The 26214-nt window shown below is 37.0% G+C and overlaps 1 protein-coding gene across 1 annotated transcript in view; it reads right to left on the reverse strand.

Annotated features, from left to right (window-relative positions):
- Positions 1-26214, reverse strand: part of LTN1 (listerin E3 ubiquitin protein ligase 1) — a 56812-nt gene that overhangs the window by 23830 nt on the left and 6768 nt on the right. The window contains exons 4-18 of the mRNA XM_065913613.1: positions 25057-25287; positions 22683-22735; positions 21747-21927; positions 16593-16766; positions 15461-15651; positions 14316-14451; positions 12648-13457; positions 11909-11950; positions 9181-9370; positions 8297-8536; positions 7530-7683; positions 6598-6742; positions 5667-5853; positions 3723-3882; positions 2622-2726 (exon numbers count right to left, since the gene is read on the reverse strand). Coding sequence (XP_065769685.1) covers positions 2622-2726; positions 3723-3882; positions 5667-5853; positions 6598-6742; positions 7530-7683; positions 8297-8536; positions 9181-9370; positions 11909-11950; positions 12648-13457; positions 14316-14451; positions 15461-15651; positions 16593-16766; positions 21747-21927; positions 22683-22735; positions 25057-25287 — 2999 coding nt within the window. The remainder of the gene's footprint in view (positions 1-2621; positions 2727-3722; positions 3883-5666; positions 5854-6597; positions 6743-7529; positions 7684-8296; positions 8537-9180; positions 9371-11908; positions 11951-12647; positions 13458-14315; positions 14452-15460; positions 15652-16592; positions 16767-21746; positions 21928-22682; positions 22736-25056; positions 25288-26214) is intronic.

Here is a 26214-nt window from a genome sequence, read left to right on the forward strand (position 1 = left end):
ATCATATATAACTTTCCCCATGGATGATTTTTTTTAATTATACAAAACAGTACATGATTATGATGTCTTTAAGAGACAACTGATTCAATTTAAAGAGGACCAGTTACATATTGCTCCGATACTCATTATGTGCATATATACACTTGGGTTTTATGTATCTAAATTTTACGTCACCTGCTACTTACATATACTTTCTAGGCTGCTTTACAGCAGGACATACAGGTACAAAGTATTCTATTTTAAAACTACATAGCTAAATAAAAAACAAAACCAAAATATTCCATACAATCATGATTTAAATATTTCTCTATTAGTGAACATATAGGTTTTTTCCATCAAATTTTTGTTCTTACAAATAACACTATAATAACTGTCCTTGACAGGTACTATTCTGCATATGTGCAAACACCTCTTCAGGCTGGATTCCTGGAAGTAGAACTGCAAGATCAAAGGATCTGAATGTATTACATTCTGAAAATTTCAGTTGTTCTTCAAAGAAGAATGATCAATTCACACTTTCACCTCACGTAAGTGGGATCATACAGTACTTGTCTTTCTGTGACTGCGTTGTTTCACTTGGCACAATGTCCTCAAGGTTCATCTACATTTTAGTATGTCAAAATTGCCTTCCTTTTTAAGGCTTTATTTTAATAATACTCCATTACTATTTTTGCCACGTTTTGCTTACCCACCCATCTGGTGATGGACACACAGGTTTTTGCTTTTACAAAGTCAGGCACCTATTGTTTCTTCTATGGATTCTGGGTTTGGGCTCTGCTTAAGATCTTCCCTCTGCCAAGACTATACAGTTTTATTTTCCCCAAATACTTTTATAGACCCGTTCATTACATTTAATTTTCATCTGGACCTTACTTCCATGTATAATGTAAGGGAGTGGGTCTCACTCTTTTTTTTCAAACACAGGTTCAATTTTCCTATCTCACTGATCTGAAAGACCATCTGTATCAAAAACTAAATTTTAATTTATGTGCCCATTGGTTTTTGGACTCCATACTTTGATCCAAGGATGTATCTATTCACCAATTTCATACTGCTTAATCACTGTGTTGGTAGGGCAAGTCCTTTTCACTTTTCTCTTTCATAAATTTCCTAGCTATTCTTGAGCATTTTTTCCTTTAAATGTATACCATGTTTGGAAGAGTTTGTGAAGTTTTCCAAAAAATGCTGCTGAAATCTTGACTAACATTACACTGAAATCAGATACAACAATCTTTACAATTTATCTTCCCACTTTCTTTTGTGATCTTTATTTAAGTTTTACAATTGTAATTTTTCATTAAATTTATTTCTAAGTATTTACAGTTTTGTTGTCAATGTGAAAAGAATCTCTTTTTTCCTGTGCCATTTTAAAATTGATTATTACTGGTGAATAAGAAAGATACTGACTTTTGTATGTCAAGTATATATCCATCTCACTTCTAATTAGTCCCAGTAGTTCTTTAGCTAATTCCCTACGATGCATGTAAACAGAAGAAAATTTTAAATTATGCTGAATAAAAAAAGCTAATATCAAAAGATCATATGCTGTATGACTCCATTTGTGTGACATTCCTAAAATGGTACAAATTATAGAAAGAGTAGATCACTGGTTGGCAGAGCGGACGAGAATGCCAGGAGGCAGGTGGCTGTGGCAGGAAAGGCCACCACAGGATCCTCGGGAACAGCTATTCTGTGTCTTGGGACGTGGTGGCAACACGTGGTCTACAGAACACACGTGGGCGCAAGCCATCTCAAGTCACAAGTCAGCGGGCGGTGTCAACGTCATTTCCTGGTTGTGAAATTGCACGAAAGCTACCCAAAATGGTACCGTTTGGAAAAAACTAAGTGAAAGGTACACAGAATTTCTCTGTGTTTCTTATAATTGCATGTAAACCTATAATCCACATTAACTAAACTCAAAACAATAAATTTTAAAAATTTAGGATTTAAAAAATCAAAATTTAGCTAACAATTTTACTGTGCCAGGACATACATACATTCACACACACATACGTATACACATATAAATAATTTCCAAACTCTTCTTGATAAATCTGTAAATTCAAAATGCCTCTTGGTAAATTGCAGGTAAGTGTTTAATCTGAATGCTCAGCTTCTCTAATATAATCAACTCTAGCAAATTTCTAGTATGTCCAACCACACTATCTATTTTCTTTGCCTTAGGAATGTATTTACTGTCTTTTTAGAATTCACTTCAGTGGGATGATCCTTATTTTTAAGAGTAAGTAACTTTCCTTATCACTTCCATTTAGCAATTAAAGGGATAGAAGAAGGCTGTAAGAGAGAGGGGAAAAGATTCTACCCAAGAGATTTCTGGGAAAAAGAGAATAAGCTTATCAAATGCTAATTATTTAAAAGCACATATAAAATTCTTCAACAAAATGTTATAAGGTTAAAAACATCTATTAAAATAAGATAGGTCCTCAACCTAAAATGACTGGAACTGTTTTATACTCTTTAAGTCTCATGTTCTTTCATTTAATTTCCTCATATCCTACACCTGTTTTCCTGATTCCTTACACACTGGGTTGTTAGTCAAGAGTTGCCAGAGTGACCAATCATAATACATTTCAAAGTAAAAGTATTTTAAATAAAAATACCCTTCTTTCCTCCTGTAATGCTGTTTTACTTCATCAGATGAAACACTTCGGGAAAGGATCAACTTAGCAATAATAAGAGACCAAAGGGTGCCGTTTTTCCTGGATCTAAAAAGGAAAAAAAAAATTCTCTTTTGAAAGTATACTTAATATTTTGAAACACTTGCTTACCTGGATTCCCGTTACAGAACTAAATAAAACACCTTATCAGAGTATCACTTCACACAGTACTTTTGCACGTTAATAACTGCCGTTACCAAAAGGACTGGCAACTTAGGCTTCTGAAACTCCTTTACTGAGCTCTCATCAAGGCAATCTCAAAGCCCCTTCGTCCCAACAGGGCAGAGGACCTTAGGGATTAAGCTGGAGGATCAGAGGCTGCCGCGGCAAAGGGGACAGAGAAGACGCAGAGGAGACCAAGGATTGCTGAAGCTGAGGAACCAAGGAGGGTATTAACATTCACTGAGCAAAGTTCTGAGAGTCAGTAAGTGGAGTGGGGCTGGAGGGGAGGACCTGTTCAGTCTGAGGCCTCTCATACTGCAAAGCATATGAAAAATACTACAGACAAATGAAAAACTCTTCAGGAGAAAGCAGTTCAACAGGGTGATTTCAACCAGCTAAACATCAGACTGCTATAACCTCTACGATGACTGTTTTCATACCTACTTCCTCATCTAGGGGCAATGGTTTTGTGGTTACGATATTAAGAGATACCTGCAATAAATAACATACAAGGTAAAAGGTTAAATTTTACCTTGGAAATTTAAGGTAAAATTTAAGTGGAAGGATGGGTCACATATGACAAATTAAAACAACTTCTACAGGACTCTCTTTCACTGTCACCTGCCCCTTTAATCATATTCATGGATTTAATAACACAGGCAAAGTACAAATATCTCCCCAGAAGAAGAAATCAAGTACTTAGTACCCACAAAGTATGTATCGTTAATGACAGATTAATTTAGAACCGTCTGATTCAAAGATTAGCATGAAGTGAGCTTACATTTTACAGACACAAAACCATAAACTAGCAAGATAGTCATGAAATAAAAATTGAAAAAGGATTCCCACCTGTCAAATAAAAATTGAAAAAAGGATTCCTACCTGTCAAATAACAGCTGCAGAAGGCCAGAAGTATTACCAAGTGCACATAAGTTATCATATGTGATATTCATTTTCTGAAGCGTTTCACAAAATCCAGTTAGAAAAACAGGTGGATTGTCTAATTCTTCAGACCACTGCAATGAATAGAGTAGTTCTGCAACTAACAGAATGGACAGCACATTATCGAGTGCGCTTGGTGAACAGCCCTTCCAGTTGTCCTCACTTGCCTCCTGTTCTCCAACACTGCTGTGCCCGCCAATTCTAAAATATCCACGAACGATTTCCAGCTCTTTGATATACAGTCATAATGAAAACTGAGCATATCTGACACAAACACCACTCCTCTCCCAAACCTTACTTGGTCCCTTTTCTGGTGAGTTAAGACAGTGACAGGCACCGAAGTTATCAGAGATGCTAGAAGCAGCTTCCTACTATTTTTGCCACGAATGTTAAGAAGCTGCATCCAGGATAAACAACTAGGGGACCCAAGGCCTGAGAAGTTCAAGTCAACGCGTTAAGGAAGAGAGCGTGACCCAGTACACAGGGAAGGGCCTTGGGGACAGACCTGTCTGGATTCAAAAGAGCTGCATACACTGTTATCAACCAGGATACGACATTACCTCAGGGGACGGCTGCGAGAAATAAATGACTGAGTTTCACGGAATCTGGCCATATCACAGGCTCTTAATACACAATTAGTCACAACTCTCCAGGTATGGATTTTGGAGTCGAGAGACTTGAAACCTGGTTCAAAATCTAACCCCATCCCTTGAAAGCTCCAGATTAAGAAAAACAGCAAAACTTATTACCCCAATTCCCAATGTTGTTTTTGGACAGATTCGCCCCGTGAGTAAAGTAAACAGCAGGCTAAGCTCCTTGACCTTAACTGCAGGTGGAGCTGGCCCACCATAAGAGGTGTTCCTGCTTTCTTCCACAGGGCATATACTCTCTGCTGCAAGGAACCATACTCCACTGAGGCCTTACAACCAAGCCCAACACAGGAATTATTCAAGTCCTCCACCTTCATACTATTTTGTACAGGTCACATGGCTACCTGAAATGCTATACCATTTCCTAGAATGGGGGGCATTTTCCAAATCCTTTTGAAATTCAACATCTGAATGACCACTTGCCGGGGAAAAAATTATAGCCCTATACAAAGGGACTGATCCAGAAATTAACTGAAAAAAAATTAACTGAAAATTCAGAATCCCTGATGAAACACAAGACTTGTTTAACCATTTTCCTTAGGGTTATGTGCTGCAGGGTCTGCTTTTACTGACGACATGCCAGCTAAAGCAACTGTGGTGGTGGTTTACTTGCTCAGTCGTGTCCGACTCTGTGCGACCCCATGGGCTGCAGCCTGCCAGGCTCCTCTGTCCATGGCACTTTCCAGGAAAGAGTACTGGAGTGGGTTGCCATCTCCTTCTCTAGGGGATCTTCCCCACACACAGACTGAACCTGGGTCTCCTGTATTGCAGGCGGATTCTTTACCGACTGAGCCACTAAATTCTGCTCTACTGATAACAAGACTATAGCAAGATTTTTTGGCATGATTCCATCTGATTTGCAATTTAACATTCATCTCTTAAGAGGCCTCAATTTCTTTTTTTTTTTTTTTTTTTTTAATATTATTTTATTAGTTGGAGGCCAATCACTTTACAACATTTCAGTGGGTTTTGTCATACATTGACATGAATCAGCCATATAGTTACATGTATTCCCCATCCCGATCCCCCCTCCCACCTCCCTCCCCACCCGACTAAGAGGCCTCAATTTCTAATCACTAAAATAATTAAAAGGAGCTGAAGATTTTTCATTCTTTAAAAACTTAAAAGTATAATCAAAATTATTTCAAAATTTTAACTTTAATTAAATTCAAGATTTTAATTAATTTTAATTAATTCAAGACATGTATTTATCTGAATGCTCATATATACTTACTTATTTTCTCAAGTTCATTATTTTCTAGGACTGTTTCCTTTTTCAGTGCAACTAATATCATTTTGCTCAATAATGCTGAAGTACACAAATGGCTGGGAAGCTTCTTTGTATCTTGTTCTTTAAAATCTGTTTTGAAACCCTCAAAATTCAAACTTAATCTTCCTTCTAAAAGAGGCCTATGCAACCACTGTAACAAAAAAAACAAAAAAAAAACATTAAATTCTATACAAAATCATTCAACAGTCTAAATTATTGACTACCTACACAATTAAGACAGGGAACATTAATGAAGTTAGTAGAATATCTTCAAAATGTTCTTAGAATAATTTCAAAAATGAAGCTATTGCTAGCTTACTAGTAAAAGCACAGAAGCCTAGAAATTTGGTTCCTACTAGCAGAAATTCGGAGAAGGCAATGGCACCCCACTTCAGTACTCCTGCCTGGTGAGTTCCATGGACGGAGGAGCCTGATGGGCTACAGTCCATGGGGTCGCAGAGTCGGACATGACTAAGCGACTTAACTTTCACTTTCATGTGCTGGAGAAGGAAATGGCAACCCACTCCAGTGTTCTTGTCAGGAGAATCCCAGGGACGGGAGCCTGGTGGGCTGCTGTCTATGGGGTCGCACAGAGTCAGACACGACTGACGTGACTTAGCAGCAGCAGCAGCAACAGAAATTATCAACACGTGTATTTGAGGGTACCTTCAGGACAGAACTATGTCCTATTCACCGTGTACCATGTCAACTGCTGTGTCAACTGCTGTCTTGTAAATATCAAATATCCAATATATGAGCATTCAAAGACAGAAAGGGAAAGTAAGATACACATTTCGTTTATGTTTTTTATTTCCCAAAATAAAATTAAAATATTTAAGCCTGCATGAAATCCAAACTTTAGAATGCTATGAGCACTCTCCAATATCAAACACACCTGTACGGGAAGAGACTGTCTCATTTTTTCCCATTCGCTGTTGTCTGGCATTACACTTCCAATATAAACTCCCAGGAGATTAGCATCTTTACTCTCCAGAAGAGCATTTAGCAAATCATCAACAGCAGACAAAAGCACCTGAAGACTGAAAATAAAGCAAGGAACTTAACTGCTGAGTTATGCTACAACCAATCTGAACACCCGGGTACACATTAAATACCCTATGGTAGATAACAGTTTACCTGAGCGAAAAGACAAATGAAAATAAAGGTACGTGACACCTCCACCCTCCTCTTATGACTGACACACAATTGAACAGGGGATTTCATCCAACATTCATAATTTGAAAACAAGTGCTGTTTCTATTTCGGAATGAAGGAGACCTATTTCAGATCAGGTATTTCTGAAATACAGCTACTTCATTTCATGAAAAGAGCATGATACTCAGAGAAAGATTTAACCCAACCACGGCAGCTCTGGATGCGTTCTCTTAGTTTTCAATTTTTTATTTATAGATTTAAGTATGAGATGTGAAAAACACCTACAATTTCAATCACTTACAACAGTGGCTACCAGACCCCCAAGAAACCAACAATGAAGGACAATCACTGTCTGCGGTGGCCATGCGAGGTTACAGAGTTACAGCTCACACCAGTGCAAGACCAGGACAGAAACACGTCACATCCGTGACCATAAGTCAGGAGTTCGGCAGGTAAGCAAAAACAAATCATTCTTCAATGACTTGAGTTCAAACGGATGATCATTAAAACAAAATCCTTTTGGAAAAACCTATTTGGATCTTAGAATCCTGCGGGTTTCTTATGTAACAAGTCATTTTTCACAGGCACTCACACTAATCATGAAATCTTATTTAAGGACAATGATCAGTTATTACAGAGATACTCTGCAACGGAGCATCAAAAAAAGGTTACCTTGTGACATCCAAAGTCGAAGACTGAACTTGGTTCTTCAGCCACAGAGCAGATAAACGTAGGAAGGTGCTCTGTTTATACGTGTCGCCAGTTCGATGAACCAATAAATTCACACCAGAGAGCCAAGTATTTTTCAGTTTACTGATGATAAAGTCTAAAATCAAGATGTTAACAGTAATCTGTAGTCCCTCTAAACTAACTATCAGCAATACAAATACTTTAAAGCACTCACTGCAGATCTGAGATTTTTAAGGTACCATTAAGAAAACATAAAACTATTATTTGCTTGCCAAAACAAAATAACTATGTCATAAATATGTGATGGTACAAGCTAGTTCATGCCATATAAATGTAACAATGGTAAGAATCTCAATTTCATTTTAATATATACCAAGATTGAATGTTTCTAACTATTAAGAGAATTAGATATTAATATACCCCTTTATGAATATGGAAACTGAGGCATCAAGAAATTAGCAACTTGCCAGAGATACGAGTGAAGGGGTTAAGACTAACTCATCTATCACAGCAGCTTCTAAACAGTTCCCTCAACATCAAGTCAGAACTTGAGACAAAATGTCTACGTTCCTCTTGGTTTTAGAAACTTGGTTTCTAAAGCTCAAACTGTTTTAAGATTTGTATCCCTTTACTCAAAATGTTTTCAACTGGCAAACACATTATGATTCAATTAATAAAGCCCGGGCACTTACACTATGAAGGTCAGAGCCGGAGAATCCCAACAAAACATTTGAGCAGTAGGCTATTACCTGGCAAATGAGTTTTTTCTTTGCTCTCAGCACATAACTGAAAGAGAGTTAATAATAAATCTTCAGATGATGGCATTAGCAAGCATCCTTTCGCTGAGCTGAAGTAGTTATAGGCCACATCACAGATAAAAGACACTGATGAGTCATTATTTTCAGCTTCTGACAATTTCTTTGCTTTGGATAAAGTTTCATGAAGTTTAACAATAATTCTTTCAACATAAACTTCTCCAATCAAGTAATCTAGAGAAAAAAATTCAGGCAGACAAAATATAAATAATATTAACAGTGAATTTTCTTTCAATCTTTTTCATTTTCAATTGGTATATTTTAATACTTTACTTTGGGTTAATATTCCACCTTGTCTCTCCATGTTTTTTAAAAAACAAGGTGTTTATGTATTAGATAGAAGAATACTACATCATTAAATCAGTCTGTTCCCTCACACATAAAAGCCCTCACATAAAAAAAGTTTTAAATTAAGTAAAAAGGACAAAATTAGCGTGAACAGTTAAATTCAAATCCCTTTAAAATATAAAACTAAAAGTAATAAATATCTCAAATCATGTTACAAAGGAAAGGGGGACGACAGAGGACAAGATGGTTGGATGGTATCCCCGATTCAACGGACATGAGTTTGAGCAAACTCCTGGAGATGGTGAAGGACAGGGAAGCCTGGCGTGCTGCAGTCCATGGGGTTGCAAAGAGCCAGGCACAGCTGAGCAACTGAACAAAAACAGGGTGTTTACAAAATTAAGATATCTGAATGAACTAAACCCTGCTATTTTCAACTAATACTATGCTAACTGAATAACATGGAATCCCCCCAAAAAGGTGAGAAAAATGACTTCCTTCCTACTGAAAACACAAGCCATATGTTTACTTACTGTTTTTAACATGTTGGGATAACACCAAGCTTAAAAGAGTCCATCTTTCTGAGAAGTAAGGTTCAGAAGATACTGCGGATTCCAAGTCTTTGTTACAAAGGTGCTCTGCCAAGGTTACCAATTTCTCTCCAAGGATATCTCCTTTGAGCCACAGTGTTACTAAAGCATGATTATCTGAACTAGAGCATGCCTAAAACCATAAAAATCATAGCAAAGATTAGGATCAAGATTAATTAAAAAAAAGTGTACCTGCCCAAAATATTACCTGCACCTGAGTACCTCCCTTCATTAGCATGGCCCCAACGTTACCCCCCACTTCTCCTCCTCAAATGCTAAGAAAGCTGGTATCTTCCCTACTCCCCACTAAGCCTCGCTTATGTACACTTCCATGTTTTGTTCATGCTATCTTCCCAACCATAAATATTCCCCCTCTCTTTTGTTTATCAAAATTACATCCATTACTATATTCAATATAAATCCCACCTGCTTTGTGAAGTCTCCCATAACAGCCCATACTCATCACTGCTTTTCTCTGAATTTCTAGAGCAAATAATGTTTCATCTGTGTATGTCCTGTTTCCAATGAAACTGTAAGTTCCTTGAGAGCAGAGACTGTCTTAAACTTCTTTGATACCTGCTATCAACACTGTAGATATGTTCAACAAATAATGAATGGATGAACTTCAAAGACAGACTTTAAAATGCTCTACAAATGTTAAATTGTTGTTCATTAATTTTGTTAAAATTAAAGAATAATTAACATATAATGGCAAATTACTTCAATATGAACAATGGGACTTATTATTTGCCCAAATTTTATGAAATAGTTACTAAAGCCAGATATCTGACAGCAACTGGTTTATTTTCACGGGGTGGGGAAGTCAAGGAAAAAAACTGTAAATCCACCCCCAAAAGCATGGTGATCCATGTTCCCAGAGCTTCTTTTGGTTTAAGGGCTGAGAAGAAAGGAATTTGCAACCTGGTTCATTTCAAAGCAATCTGGAAAAAAAAAATCCAAATGTGGATTGGATAGTGTCTGAAAAACTATTTTATCTCCTTATTTAAAATATTGTAGGTAACGAGAGTTTTTATTTTAGCCCAAGCTTTATCACTATTCTGGCTTTATGACCTTATACAAAGCTCTTAGTCAACCCAGACCTATTTCCTAATTTAAAAAATGAACAATAACTTAGAAAATCTGTAAGGTCCTTTCTGGTTACAAAATTCAGGTTTGTTTTTAAAGAAGCTGACTTTAGCACTCTGCTCATAAAGTAAGAAGTTGCATAAAAACATAAGAAAAACTAGAATTTAGATGGCTATTAATATTGGCTTTCCTAAGGCAGCTTACCAAATAAAAACCAATCTACAGAATCCAGAAAGTAAACTCCTGAATAAAAAAGTCTCTCAGGTTATCAAAACATGAAGTCCAACCTCTCAATGTTTTAACACTTTCACAGAAAGAATCTGACCAAAGGATACGGAAGCTAGTTAGGCATGGAAGTACAGAGGCAAACACTGGCTATGAACTCCCAAATAAATGCTGCCCAAGTCTTCCAAACAGAGATATCTGAACTATGTGGTACCTTCCTAGTTGGAAACAGATGTATCAATCTTCTCTTATCAAATTAGTAACTACTTTTGCTCTGATTTTAGACTATCTAGCAATTTTATCATAATTTGGCTTTTCACGTAGCCTGTCTATCTGGAGAGAGGTACTGGATAAAGTAATTCAAACAATATGCCTGATAAATTATATTTCTCATTGAAAAAGAGTAAATCAATACTCAGTGTTTGTTTTGTAAAAATAAACTGTTGGGGGAAATGGGGAGTTTTTGCTTAATGTGTATGGAGTTTCAATGTTGCAAGGTGAAAAAGTATTGAAGATTGGTTGCACAGTAATGTAAATATTAATGCTTAACACTTCTAATATGCACTTAATATTAACACTTCTGAGACTGTTAAACTGTACTTAGAAATGGTTAAAGATGATAGAGTTTATGTGTTTTTTTACCATAATTTTAAAAGACAGGAAGAAAAACTTTTGTAAACTAGAGGTTATGTATGTAAAATTTTAAAATAATGGAAAAATGCTTTTAAAAAAGGAAAACTTTTAGGTAACTAGTCATATATTTCTTTGGTTGGAAAGGTGTTACATTATATAATTTACAACTTCATTAGGAAAGAATACTTAAGTCATTTAGAAAATTTTCTAAATTGTTTATGTTCCTTAACTTCTTTTTATTATTCTCATCACTAATTTTCTTCCTTAGTCAAATGGCAATTAAATAAAGGTGGGAAGACTTTAGTTTGCCTGTATGGTATTCCAGGGTAAAACAAACTTAATTTATTGATGCGTTCTACTTAAAGCTAGAAACACTCAATCCATCTCTAGAGAAGAAAAATAACTAGGGTAACAAGAGGAAATCTTAGCTTAAAATATAAACTAAGATAAAAGCTAAAGCATTTAACTCTTCCTTTGTTACCCACTAGGGAAGAAACATTAGATTTTCAGAAATCTGTTCATTTTTCCCTGATATTCCTAACCAGAAAAATAATTCTATAGAAAGGTGAATACCGTTAAGTCTTCCCAAATTATGTAAAGAAAGTTACAATAATAGGGAAGTTCTTTAACAGAGACACCTGATCACATACTAGTAAATGAATATGGCTGTATTTTTTTTTTTCCCTACACCTATAAATACAGAAAAAAGACAGTATCTCTAAGGTACCTTTTCAATGATCTGAAGAACAGAGTTCCATTTCAGCTCCACCTAAAAGAAGAAAAAGAGAAACAATCTGCTAGAACAAACAGTAACTGGTAAAACTTTTTACAAGTAAAAGTGAGCATGGCATCACTACAAAACTAAAATGCTTTTTATAACTAGTCCTAGTTTAAAGAGTCCAACTTTAAAGAGTGCAAGAACTTACTGTTTCATTACCAAGTTTTTGTCATCTCAACATATTTACTCTTACTGGACAGTGACCCAGAAGTCTCACATACTTCTTAATCCCAATCAACAATATACTGTCTGCAAACTGACATTCATAGTCAAGAAACAATCCCAAATAACCCCCATCCGGGTCTCATTCTACTCATCCGTCATCAGCGCGCCAGTATATAAACCGCTACAGCTCAACGAGAGCAGGGGCTTCCCAGGCGACTCGGCGGTGAAGAATCCACCTGCCGACGCAGGAGACACGGGGTCCGCCCCTGATCTGGGGGGACTCCACGTGCCGTGCGGCAACGGAGCCCGTGGCCAGAGCTACTGAGCCTGCGCTCTGGAGCCCGAGTGCCTAGGGCCCGTGCTCCTCAACCAGAGAACCGCTGGAGAGAAGCCCGCGCCGCAAGCAGAGAGCAGCCCCCACTCGCCGCAACGAGAGAAAAGCCCCGCAGCAATGAAGACCCAGCACAGCCAAAAAGAAATAATAAATTAATTAATTTTAACAAAAGGTACAGAACAATAATACCTCAGTAAGATCATCTAGAATCGCTTTTCTTTCCACATTATTATCACAGCAACAGAGCGCACTGTACAGAATGTCCACCAGGAAACCGGCATCCTTCCTTTGCTCTTCAGTTAGCCAACCGGTTACTTTCCGGTACAGAAACTGTACCGCCGGATTTTTTTGTACAAGCTTGGCTATTTCAAGAGGCTTGTCTTTGACAGCGCCCTGTCTTTCATCACCGATCAGCACTTTAAACACTTGGCTTGAGGAGAACGAGCTGAGCAGGGTGGAAAGAAACCTGAGATGCTGCTCCGACTTTCGTTCATTGACGTAATTAATGCTCATCTCTGCCAGTTTACAGACTAAGTCTTCCAAAGGTTTTTTCCTCAGCGGGGATATAAGGTCCGAGCAACTCGGAGAGCCAGAAGGTTCAGCCATTAACTCAGAGCCTTCACTGTTCTCTCCCTCTGAGGAGACACATTTTTCATTCTCCTTATTATTTTCCGGCATCTCATCAGCAAACCTAACCTTACCGACTTTTTTTTTATTTAACTTCAAGGAGCTCTTGGGCTTTTGAAGCACTTGCAATAGATTAGAAACACCCAAAACTGACTTAACATCGGCTTCTGGCTCATTGATTTTCTCAACACAGATCTCTGATAGTCTTTCCCAGAAATTCAGCAGCACTTTCTCCAAGTTGCGGGCTGTTTTATCATCTTTTTCCAAATCGGCTCTGGCTTCCCAGGAACTTAAAGTTTCTGCCAAATGATTAAATAGCTGCCCATCTTGCAACTTTGGGTCTTTGAGAACTGCATCAATAAAAGGAATCAACTGAAAGAGAAGGCAGAAATATAAAAGTTCACTTTTCAGGAGAAATAGAATCTGAACCTTATTTGTAAAGCATTATAAATTTTCTTATTTAATAACTGAAAAACATGATTTTCCCCCCAAACTCTGAAAAGAGTTAAGTTGAACTGGAAAATCATTTTCACATCATTCAAAGAGCCTAATGATTTCACTGTTTCTCCTGTGAATTACTTTTTATGGTATAACTGACCAAGATTATTGGTCATCAACAAGTAATACAGTTTTCTTTGTATCTTCTGAACTTACTCAAGTTTTTTGCTTTTTTATAAACCAATATGAAAGAAATATAAGACCCAAAGAATTCAGAATGCTTTCTCTTAAATTACAAAGATAAGGAAAATTAAATATCTGAGATCAACTAGAATCTGGGCTTCTATAATCACAGTAATTAATTTCCTGCCTTAAGGAAACTTATTCCAGAACCCGCTCTTATCACTAGTTCTAAAAGCTAAGCAGTTATTCACAAAAGGATAGATGTACTACATATTTTATAAGGAACAGGATGATTATTATATAATTTAAAATAAAACACAAAAGACTGAAAATCACATCTTCTAAATTGTTTTCCATTTCAACTCTCTAAAACAAGGTTTGCACAACCAGAGAATAGCCCTTAGACATTATGGTATAATGCTAGTAACTAATAATACAGAAATTTTATTTATCTGGTCAGTAATACACATTACTGTATAAAAAATTACAAATCATAATGAAATCTTTACAAGGAAGGCTAATTAATAAAAATGACAGAAACACACACAATGAGGTTGATTCTTTACATGTAGTGTGCAAACGCAGTGATGAGTTTTACAATATAAATACCTGATCATTGACGAGCATCTCTTCTATCTCTTCCTCCCCTAAGTTTTGTTGCATTATAAAACGTAAGCATTCAAAAAAAGCAGATATCACTGCTGAGCACTCTGAAAAGCTGGTTTTGGTTCTATCTGTTGATAGCCTAAGAAATAATAAATACGTGTGGCTTATTCTCCCATGAAAAAGAAAATAAGCAATTCAAAAACACCAAAATAAAGACATGGAAAACGATTTCTAAAAAATAAAATTCTTAAATGAAAAACTAAGGAGAACCAACCAAAATACAGCCCTATTAGAATATAAATTTGAAGAACTGAAAAAAAGCATATTTTCAAAAATGGGTCCACAGAAGATACCATTTATTTTCTATTCATGAACCAATCCACCTGCAAATTTCAAAGAGAAGCCTTAACCAAATAAAGATGGTAGTGTTGTGAAAAAAAATTTAATCATTAATAAAACTGGGTATCTTTTACTAAGTTCAACAAATGACAATGAAATGACATTTTAAGTGTGCGTTTACAGAGCTATTATATTTAAGTTAATGGAAGACGTCACCAGTTGATTTTCTGCATGTGGGCATTTGTATTTATCAATATACAAAAAAATGGGTCATTGAAAAGGAGCCTATTTCCACCTAAAGGGTCTTACAATACTTTACCTCACTTTCTGCTAGTCTATCACTGAAGACTTGAAAGTATCACAAAAAAGAATTCCAATTATAATTGTCTGAAAACTTTAGAAGTGTTCAATGAATAGCACAACAATCTGAGGAAATTTAAGTATGACAATAACTATGTCATTCTGTCCAGTTATAAAAATAAGAAAAAAATACATTTGGCTTTAAAGGTCAAAAATTCAAATTCCTGGGGTTTCCCTGTTGGCTGAGTAGTAAAGAATCTGCCTGCTAATTCAGGAGACACAAGTTCGATCCCTGATCTGGGAAGATCCCACATGTCGCAGAACAACTAGCTTGCACGCCTCAACTACTGAGTCTACGTGCTACGACCACTGCAGCTGGCGCTCCCCAGAGCCCACGCTCCGCAAGGAGAGAAGGAGCTGCAGTGAGGCACCCGTGCACCGCACCCAGAGAAAAGCCCGAGCAGCAGTGAAGGCCCAGCACGGCCAAACTAGATAAACAACAACCTTACCCTGCAACTAGGGAGGTGAGGAAATTCTTGAAGAAATCCAACTTTGGATCTGTAATGGACTGAGGGAGTTTGCTGATGAAGGGCAGAAGATAAGGATATATCACAGTAGCCAGACCCCGACCTCCTTCACGAACCACAGCTGACAGCTTGGGAAACACACTTTTTTTTGCATTTACATGAAGCCAACAGTCCTTACCAAGAAAAAAAAAAAAAAAGATTATAATAGTAATTAGAGATCATAAACATACATTTCCCAATCAAGAGAAAAGACATAGAGACTCTCAAAAATAAAATTCAAGTATTTTACCTAAAGGGGGTAAAAAAATCTGTCAGTACAAACTAAAAATTTGAAATTATAAGAAATTTATTACATACGGTAACCAGGTATCCAACATGCTTCTAGGACAATATGGATCAAAAATAATTATTTAACTTGAAAGATTCCTAAAAAAGCTGCTTTCTAAACAAGTTTAAAAAAAAAGTTGGTTTCTAAAAGTGACAGCAATTACTGTTGCTGTTTAGTCTGTAAGTTGTGTCCGACTCTTGCGACCCCATGCACTGTAGCACAACAGGCTGCCCCGTCCTTCAATATCTCCTAGAGTCTTAAGATTCAGATATGTTGACTTCGTTAAGCCGTACAAGAATTGATATTGACTAAAGTGATAGTAAAATAAAAACTCTATTTCATTTTATAGTCAGTTTAAGATTTATACCAAGTTTTGGATTAAAGTATTTGATGTCCAAGAAAGCATTTTTCTAGCAAGTTTTAAAAATTATAACCTGACAGGCTCTCTTGCATAGTATGTAAGGCTTCTAAAACACAATTAAAGGAACTTCCCTGGTGGTCCAGTGGCTAAGACTCCTTGTTCCCAAAGGAGAGGCCCCAGGGTCCCATCCCTGGTCAGGGAACTAGATCCCACAAGAGGCAACCAAGAGTTCATGTGCCTCAACTCAAGATCCCAACTAAAAGACCTCACATGCTGCAACTAAAAATCCTGTGTGCACAACAAAGATCAAAGATCCTGCATGCTGCAACCAAGACCCAGTGCAGCCAAATAACTATGAAAAAAAAAACCCCACAATTAAGAAGACAAGTATTCCCAGATACACTAAACGTACCTCTCTGACTTACCTCAACAGTTGTAAGTGTATAAAGTACAGCTTCCCAGAGGGCAGGGCATACAATGGGATCACTGTCATCAATGCTAAGAAGAACGGATGGGCTCATTTTGGAGGCTTCATCCTTCATCAAGTGTGGAATACGCTGGCACAAGGCAGAAACTAACTCAAAATAGGCTGAGCGGATCTGAAAGAAAAAGTAGAAAGCTGACTTAAAGTCTAGTAAAGATATGATAAAAAATTTTTTTACTTTTGGCCATGACAGGTAGGTTATCCATACTAACCTTCCATAAATAAAACTAAAAGGGTTAGAAAAAACTTTTTAAGAATCTTAACATTAAAAAAAACCTTAAGGCCACCACATGGCTGAAAAGACATTAGGATTTACCAAGCCAAAAGTGAAGGCACAAAGAATTCAACTTTCTACTTCTTCGGCTCAAGCAAATAGAAATCTCCAGTCTCAGAAGCCTTCATTTGGGGACTCAAATTATTCCTATGAATATACCAGTCAGTACAAAGCTGAACAGAGTCAAACAAAAAATAAGATACTATGAGCCACAATGAGCAGAAACAAAAGAGAGCACAGAGATCTGAGACTTTAAAGTTTAGAATTATCTGTCAGTTACAAACTTCATAGCAACAATCTTTGTCACATTTAAAGAAACAAAAGTTTAAAGAAATCTGAAGGGAAGAGGATCTTAGAAAAAGCACAGCAGATCTGGAAAAGAACCAAGTACAATTTCTAAACCAAAAGTAAATACACAAATAAATAAGAGAACAATTCATAGTTTAAGAGCATCATGCTACCACCACTTCTATTCAATATAATACTAAGGACATAATAAATACAGAGGGAAAAAGGGGGCAGGGGAAGAACTAGAAAGTAACCCAAGTCTATCTATAATCATAGCAAAATAATAGGCTATAAAAATATTAAAGAATTTAAAGGCAAACGGTAAAACTAACTGGAGTTTGGAAGAGTTGCTGGGTACAAAATCAACAAAAGCGCAGCATTCCTACACAACAGCAGAAACCAAGCAGAATGTGGGATTAAAAAAAAATTCACGACAGTAACAGAAACCATTCAGTATGCAGCATATTATAAAATATGATTCCAGGAGGCCAAAGGCCTTAAGGAGCCTACAGAATTCTGAAAAAGAAGAGCGAAGTTGGAGGGTTTCAAGGCTTACCATAAAACAATAATAAGAGTGTGGTACTGGTATAAAGAGAGACATAAGATGTAATGGGAAAAGAGCACAAAATTAAAATCCCACACATACGTTCAACTGAATTTTGACGAAGAAGTCAGAGCTGGGGTTGGGGGAGGCAGGGAGTTAGTAGTCTTTCAACAGACACCGATACAAAAATAAATTTGACTCTCACCTTTATGCCTACACAAAAATTAACTCTAGATGGACCTAAACTATAAAACTTCTAGAATAAAATATTTTAAAAAATCTTTGTATCTTTCAAACAGGCAAAGATTACTTAGATAAGACATCAAAAGTATGAAGTGTAAAAGAAAAAAAAAAAGATCAAAGGAACGTCAAAATCAGCTACTGTCCAAAAACCATGAAAAAAGTGAAAAGGCAAGGTATATACTAGAAGAAAACATTCATGTTTTATCTGACATAATACTTATATACGGGATAAATAAAGCACATTTATAAGTCAAAAATAAAGACCAAAAACTCAACTTACAAATAGGCAAAAGAATATGGAATAGTGAGATTGATACCTCGATCTTCCTGCAAACAACAACTACAGACTCTGTGAACCAGACCCAAAAAGCGATCTGAGGTCTCTGAAGAGTGAAATATACACTCTGGAGGCGGTGAGAGCACTTGGAGGAAGCAGTCCACACATACTGAGTTCCCGTGTTTTCAGCTCTGCCCTGAAGGCGGCTGCAGTCGCCACCAGAGGCACAGGGGCAGCTACAGCGGCCTGAACCCTTCTGGGGGAGCTGAAGGAACTAGGAAAAGGAGCCAGGGTAACCAAGACTGCAGCAGAGCGGCCGGGACCTGCAGAGAGACAGCGCCCGTCCTGTGTTTGCAGGCAGGAGTCTGCTGTTTGAGTCTAGCCAAGCTGATTGCCCACGAGCACAAACACATCAACACCCTCTGGAGCAATGTAAAATAATCCTGTCTCCAAAACATAATGTTCCAGGCTATAATCGAAATATTTACGTCCAAGATAAAATCTAACATCACTCAACATACAAAAGCCAAGAAAAGGTGATCCCATCTCAAAGCATAAGATAATTAACTGGTGCCAATCCCAAGATGATCCAGATGTTACTATCAGACACGGACTTTAAAGCAGCTGTTAAGTGCTCGGGCCTGGTGCACTGGGAAGACCCAGAGGAATCGGCTGGAGAGGGAGGTGGGAGGGGGAATCGGGATGGGGAATACATGTAAATCCATGGCTGATTCATGTCAATGTATGACAAAACCCACTGAAAAAAAAAATAAAATATAAATCCATGAAGATTTATAAGAAAAAAAAATAATAAAGCAGCTATTATAACTATACTCAGTAAGGTAAAGAAAACTATAACAACGAATGGAAAAACACGAGATAAATGTCATTATACATCTGTTCAAGCCTACCGAACATACAGCATCAACATGAACCCTAATGTAAATTATAGACTCTGGATAATAATGATGTTTCAACGTAGGTTCATCAATTGTGGGAAAAAAAAAGGTATCACTCTGGTACAGGGATGTTGATAATGGTGGAAACTATGTATGTGAGGGGCAGGAGGTATAATTGAAATATCTGTCTGCACTTTTCCCTCAATTTTGCTGTAACCTAAAACTGCACTTTAAAAAGTAGAAAATTTCATCAAGGAAACAGAAGATACAAAAATCAAGTAGAAATTCTAGGTATAAAAGATACAATATATTAAATTTAAAATGAGCAAAAGGGTTAAAGAGACACCTCAAAAAAAAAAAGAAAAAGATAGGGAATTCCCTGGCAGTCCAGTGGTAAGGACTCAGCACTTTCACTGGGGTTTGATCTCTGGTTATAGAACTAAGCATCTGCTTTCCCACCTACCACAAGATATGGCCAAAAAAAAAAAAAAAAAAGATATACAATGGTCAATAAGCACATTAAAAGATGTTCAATATGAACATATCATCAGCCCTGAGGGAAATGCAAATTAAAACCACAATGAAAAGTCTCTACTCCAGAGGTCAGCAAACATTTCCTTTAAAGAGCCAGAAAAGAAACATTTTAAACTGTGCAAACCACATGGTCCCTGTCACTACTTCGCTCTGCCATGGCAGCATAAAGCAGCCACAAACAATACAAAAATGATTCACAAGAACTGGTCAGCTGTACCAGATTTTGATTCAGGAGCTGTAAGTTGCTGATCCCCGATCCCACATCTGAGACAATGACTTAAAACAACAGACAGTATCAGAGTAAGGAAATAGAAATAAAACCCTCATACACTGCTGATCAGAGTGGAAACAGTACAACCACTTTGAAATACTGATACAAGTAACAACAAAGAATCTTCAAAACATTATGCTGAGCAAAAGAAGCCAGATACAGGGAAGTCCCTGGTGGTCTAGTGGTTAGGACTCCAAGTGCTCACCGCCAAGAGCCCAGGTTCAATCCCTGGCCAGGGGAACTAAAATCCAACAAGCTGTGTGGTATGGCCAAAAAAAAAAAAAAAACCCAGCCAAATACAAAGTAATAAATAAATAAGTAAAAAAATTTTTAAGTGAGAAAGGTCTTCATAAGGCAAAACCAGTGGTTTTGATTACATCGAAATTAAGATTTTTTTTTTTAATAAAAGAGGACACATGAAAGGTAACAGAATGGGGGATAATTTACAATGCCTGAAAGTGACAAAAGGACTAATACTGAAAATATACAAGGAACTCCTGTAGAATAAGAAAAAGAATTCTAGTAGAAAAAAAAAGAGGAGAAAGATATGAACAAGTAGTTTATACAGGAAACACAAACATTTCAAAAGCTTATGAAGAGATGGTAAGTCGTCAGTTAACAGAGTAATTAAACTTAAAGACAGCTTCATCTGAGACTGATAAAAAAATAGGAAGTTGAATGATGCCTAGTCCTGGCTACAATATAAGATACATATCAATAGTATTCATCACGTATTGCTGGTTGAGCCTAGAGCAATGCAGCCCATCAAGTGAGCACTCTGGTGCTACTTCAGAAAATTAAGTATGCATACACTCTTTGACTCAGCAATTCAAAAATTAAGAGGATTTCAGAAAAAGAAATTCTCACAGATCCAGGGATACATGAATGAAGATGCTAGCTGCTGCCTTATTTGTGGGAGCAGGGAGTCCGAGGTAACCAGGGTGTCTATCACTGGGGAAGTGAACAGGTATAAAATGGAATGAACGCAAACTTCTGAGTACTACCCATCAGTGAGAAGCCGCGGACCAACAGTACACATACAGGAATGTGAATAGTTCTTAAAAAAATTACCGAGTAAAAAGCAACAAACGAGATGAAATATAACAAGGAATTGTTCATGTTGAATTAAAAACACATAGGTTGGGACATGCCTAACAAGGAAAATTAGATAAACTTAATTCAGGCATGAATGCTGTGTGGGAGTTCAAAGTTAGTGAACCAACAATATATATTAAATAAGGTGTCTTTAAACAGACAAACATAAAATAAGGTAATGTACTGACCAATTACCGAAATGTTGTGACCAGAGACTCACAGGAACCCTAAGAGCAATGCTTCAGTATGCAGGGTTTGTGCACTTCACAGAATATAATTATCATAAACAATGAGACAACTATATAAGCAAAAGCACAGAGATTAATCACATTTAGAATGGTCAGCTGGTGGAGGTGGAGAAGGGAGAAAGACAAAAGGGAAAAAACAAATACATTAAATGAAAAAGCATTAAACACACACACGTACAAGTTTTGAAGTGCCATGAACAGAGGAAGACGACGATTCAACTCTGCATCTGAGGTCCAAATAACTAAGTAAAAAAATGGAAATACGGTAACAGTCTAGTAAGACAGGCGATTCAGTCCCAACACAAAAATGTGTTTGCAGAGTTTAAACATAAACAATAAACATTAATCATAAATAAAAACTAACAAGATCAGGGGAGAAAAAGGAATCAGAGAAATGTCTTAAAACCAAAAGTTTAAGATACCTGAGGTATACTGTGTTTTCCATACTTCCAAAACTTATTCTGTGATAAAAGAGACTTAAATTTCTCCTCCAGAGAGTCAAGCTCATTATCAGGTAACAGGCAAAGCAATTTCTTTAATGCCAATAAGGAACAAGTTACGACTCGATAGAATTTAGCATCTCTCTCTTCCTCTGGAACAGTTCTTGATGTAAAAAGAAAATAAATATACATAAGGATTGAGAATAAGACAAGCTACGTATGCAGAACTTCTTTTTTAAATGTTTTATCACTGAGTATCTACCAAAGTTACTTTATTTCTATACTCATTCTCCCTGTGTCAAACCCCCACAAAATACGAATATACATACAATTCTAATCACATATTTTTTGAATAGTACCAGGTTAAAGTAGACGAAAAGGAGTGGCCTAAAATAAGTGTATTATGTATACATCACTCTCAGTAGCAGTTAACTGGATGATTCTGGAGAATAAATAATACTGCCTCTAAGACTGCTTTCTCTTACAGACTCTTAATAGCTTCATTAGAACACAAGAGTAAAAGGCAAATGGAACATCTTACTATTCTTTTAATTGAACTATTCACAGTTCTTCAATTATTTTCATCCAGACCTTAAAATGTTTCCTACTATGACTGTCCAAAGGCAAATGTGGAAAAAAAAAATCTAAAAACATCTTTTTGTAAAAGAACCAAATGTATGAGCTCCCAGATAATTCAAATTAAATAGAGGGACAACCTGCAGGTAAAGGCACTTAAAACTGCACCTGGTAAATAACATTGCATTAAGTATCTTCATCTCTATATTCTGAATCCTTTTTCTCTTTTTTAAAGAATCCCTTTTTTCAACATCACGTTGAAATTATCCTCTTGTTACCTATGACCAATGAGTGCAACAAAGTTTCACTTAACCTGAGTCACATAGACACAATACAACTTACTGTGGGTCACTGAGGGTATCAGGTGTTTCTTTGATAAGATGATCCTGTAGCACCTACAGAGGGGGATTGAGATCTTATTGAACTGTTGATGGTGAAGAGACAAGAGTATAAACTACATCTTACCTAAAAGTTCTTAATCCTCTTCCTCACAAAAGGAGCAAAACTAAAAGGTCTGAATTTCACCAATTTTTTCCCCTTACTAATTCCCAAGGTTGGCAGCTGTTAGGGTAAAGAAGGATAGGGAACTTCTTTCAAACATCTCTAGTTTCCGCCAGGAGGAACTTCTCCCTAAAAACTCTTGTCCTCTTGCTTTTACATTCCTCTCTGCAGGCAGTAGTGAAGTGAAAGGACAGCTGATTAGTAGGTCTGGGACAGAATCAGGCTCTGCTTCCCTCGCTCGGCTTTTTCCTTTTTCGAGCACCTCCCTGCTCACAGGGAAGAACACACATTGTGTTCTGCTCCATCAAAGAGGAGGGTCTAAGGTTCCATTTGAAATGCAGAGTAAGGCTGCTTACTTCGGGGTGGAGTACGAGCAAGTCCACAGCTCCAGTATCAATTTTATCAGCAATAACAATAGCCAGCGTTTACTGAGCTTTTCCACCCACCAGGAATCCCATGTATTACCTAAATTAATCCTCACAACAACTCAGTGAAGTACCAGGGAATTCCCATTTTAATAGATGAGGAAATGGAGGCAGAGAAACTTGCTCATGGTCAAACACCCCAGTTAACGGCAGAGAGGGACTGGAACCCAGTGGTATGAGCCAGAGCCCATGATCTGACAGACACTATGACATTTTAATCTCGTTTGTCTTCCTCCTCGTTAATAAACTGATTTTGAACTCAGGAGAGTTCAAACCAGTATCTGTATGGCTGTGACACAGCCAACTAAAGGTAAAACAACACAGGAACTAATCCTCTATTCAATGATCAGTTATCCAATCATAACAAAACCAAGAACAACAACAACAACAACAAAAAACTAGGAGGAGCCAAATTAATTGTCTCAAAACCCATTTCCTAAAACTCTTTAAGTGTTCAAACTCATGACACTTCACTCTCATAACATTTATGCTTGATATTTTAAATAAACCAATGATTCCTAATTTACAGTTGGGTCAGAGAACTCCCTTTGAGAATATGATAAAGCTAGAAACCCTCACTCTAAAAAATGAACTTTGGTACCCCAGAAAAACAAAGAATGAAGACCAAGAATTTAAATGAGGGACTAGAATGCATATGTGTGCCTGTGTAGAGAGATGCTGGGCAAGGAGATCAGATATATAATAAGGGATCATGAAGACTCCTGTAGGCCAAGAGAAGCAATTTGAATTTGTAAGGGTAATGGGAACCACAGAAAGGCTGATTAATTTAAAGAAGGAAGGAAGGGAAGGAGGGAGGGAGGTAAAGAGAGAGGATGTTTAAGTAGGATTATACACAGGGTGCTATGGAAATATCAGAGTACTACATAGGGGAATGAATGAAAGCATGATTTTTTTTTAAACCTCATCTCTCCTCAATGGACTCACAGCTCACCTATTCTTACTTCTTGCTATAATACTAACAAGTCTGGAATTTATTTTTTCTAGTTCATATATTAGGAATGGCAAATGAGGGAAAAAATGAAAAAAGGACAGTATTACACACACAAACTGAAAGTCATAAAAGCTATGGCCAATATCAGTTTGGTAAAGGTGCTGGCCAAGTGTTAGAGAAATGCATACCTGTTAATGGGAATATACATTTGGATGGCCTTTTGAAGGGCAATTTATCCATAGCTATAAAAATTTTAAATGTTCTTATCCTTTGTCCCAACATATTGAATTACTAGAAGTCTGGTAACTCCCATACCTACAGCATATGAAGAGATCTATTCAAAAATGTTCACTGAAGCAGTGTTCATTACCATAAAAAACTGGGGAAAAACCTCAAATGTATACTAACGTGAAAGACGTTAAATAAACTGTAGTACATAAATACAAAGGATTATCAGGATGAAATATATCTATAAACATGTATTGATTTGAAAATATGGGAGAAAAAAAGTTTAGATTTAATTTTTAGATGGATTCTTTTTTAGTTTACATATTACAAAGCACATACCTCAATCTTTTAGACATGGTAAGTTAGATATTAAAATAAAGAAGGAAAAACCTAAATAATTTAAGAATGGTCCAATTTGAAAAATTAATTATGTTTAAAAAGCCAAAATGGTCAATTTTGTTATACACCATTTAAAAAAGGCAATCTTCCACTGAAACTATTTTCATTTCTCATTCCTTCACAATACTAGATGAAAGAGGTGCCTTTGTAATATGTCTCATATCCCTTAAATACTTTAAAAAATAGACATGCAATGGTTCCTAGGACTTACGCTTGTGATTTCATCCTTACAAAATGCTATGGCTTCAGGTTGCTTGCTTGGAGGGAAAGCTGCTTCAAAGGCATCTTTTGCTGCAGCGGCAGCTGGTGTGTAAGTGTCACACTGAGCCATCAGCCAGTAACCCATTAAACTTTTTAAATAAGGAGCCAGGTGTTTCTTTACTTTAAGGATAAGTTTTTCAAAAGCTTGCTGTGTGGCTTCTCGAACCCGGCGGTCATGATCCTGTTGAAAACACAGTAAGGTTTAAAACAGTTCTAACCCATAAAAACAAAGACATTTCTGGGTATGCTATGAAGACCCATTAATAAGAATTCACCTGTGTGTAGAACTAAAGGAAAATCCATAATTATATAGAAAAAGAACTGATTAATTTTTCCTTTTTCCCAATGAGATAAAAAGAACTGTAGTCAAGATGGAGTCAAAGCTACTCCTGGGATAATGAAGCATTTCATTCTCATTCTTTCCAAGCAAGTATACAAAGAAATTACATTGTCAAAATTTGTTGCTGTTTAGTCACTAAGTCGCCTCCAACTCTTCTGCACCCGCTACTCTCCTCTGTGCTTGGGATTTCCCAAGCATGAATACTAGAGAAGGTTGCCATTTCCTTCTCCAGGGGATCTTTCAGACCCAGGGATTGAACCTGAGTCTCCTTCATTAGCAGGTGGATTCTTTACTGCTGAGCCACCAGGGAAGCCCTGTCAAAATTTACTATGACTTAAAAGTGTCTAGGGGGGCATTCCCTGATAGCTCAGTTGGTAAAGAATCCGCCTGCAATGCAGGAAACCCCAGTTCAATTCCGGGGTTGGAAAGATCTGCTGGAGAAGGGTTAGGCCACCCACTCCAGTATTCTTGGGCACCCCTTGTGGCTCAGTTGGTAAAGAATCCGCCTGGAATGCAGGAGACCTGGGTTCAATCCCTAGGTTGGGAAGATCCCCTGGAGAAGGAAAAGGCTACCCACTCTAGTATTCTGGCCTGGAGAATTCCACGGACTGTATAGTCCATGGGGTCTCAAAGAGTTGGACATGACTTTCATTTTCACTTTTCACAAGTATCTAGTAATTCTATAGTAACGACCTATTTTCCGAAAACACATACTCCTCTGCACAACCTACATAATCTAATCTGTATAACCATACTGACATAACAATC

This window comes from Muntiacus reevesi, chromosome 21 (genome assembly GCF_963930625.1).
Source record: "Muntiacus reevesi chromosome 21, mMunRee1.1, whole genome shotgun sequence".
NCBI classification, from domain to species: domain Eukaryota; kingdom Metazoa; phylum Chordata; class Mammalia; order Artiodactyla; family Cervidae; genus Muntiacus; species Muntiacus reevesi.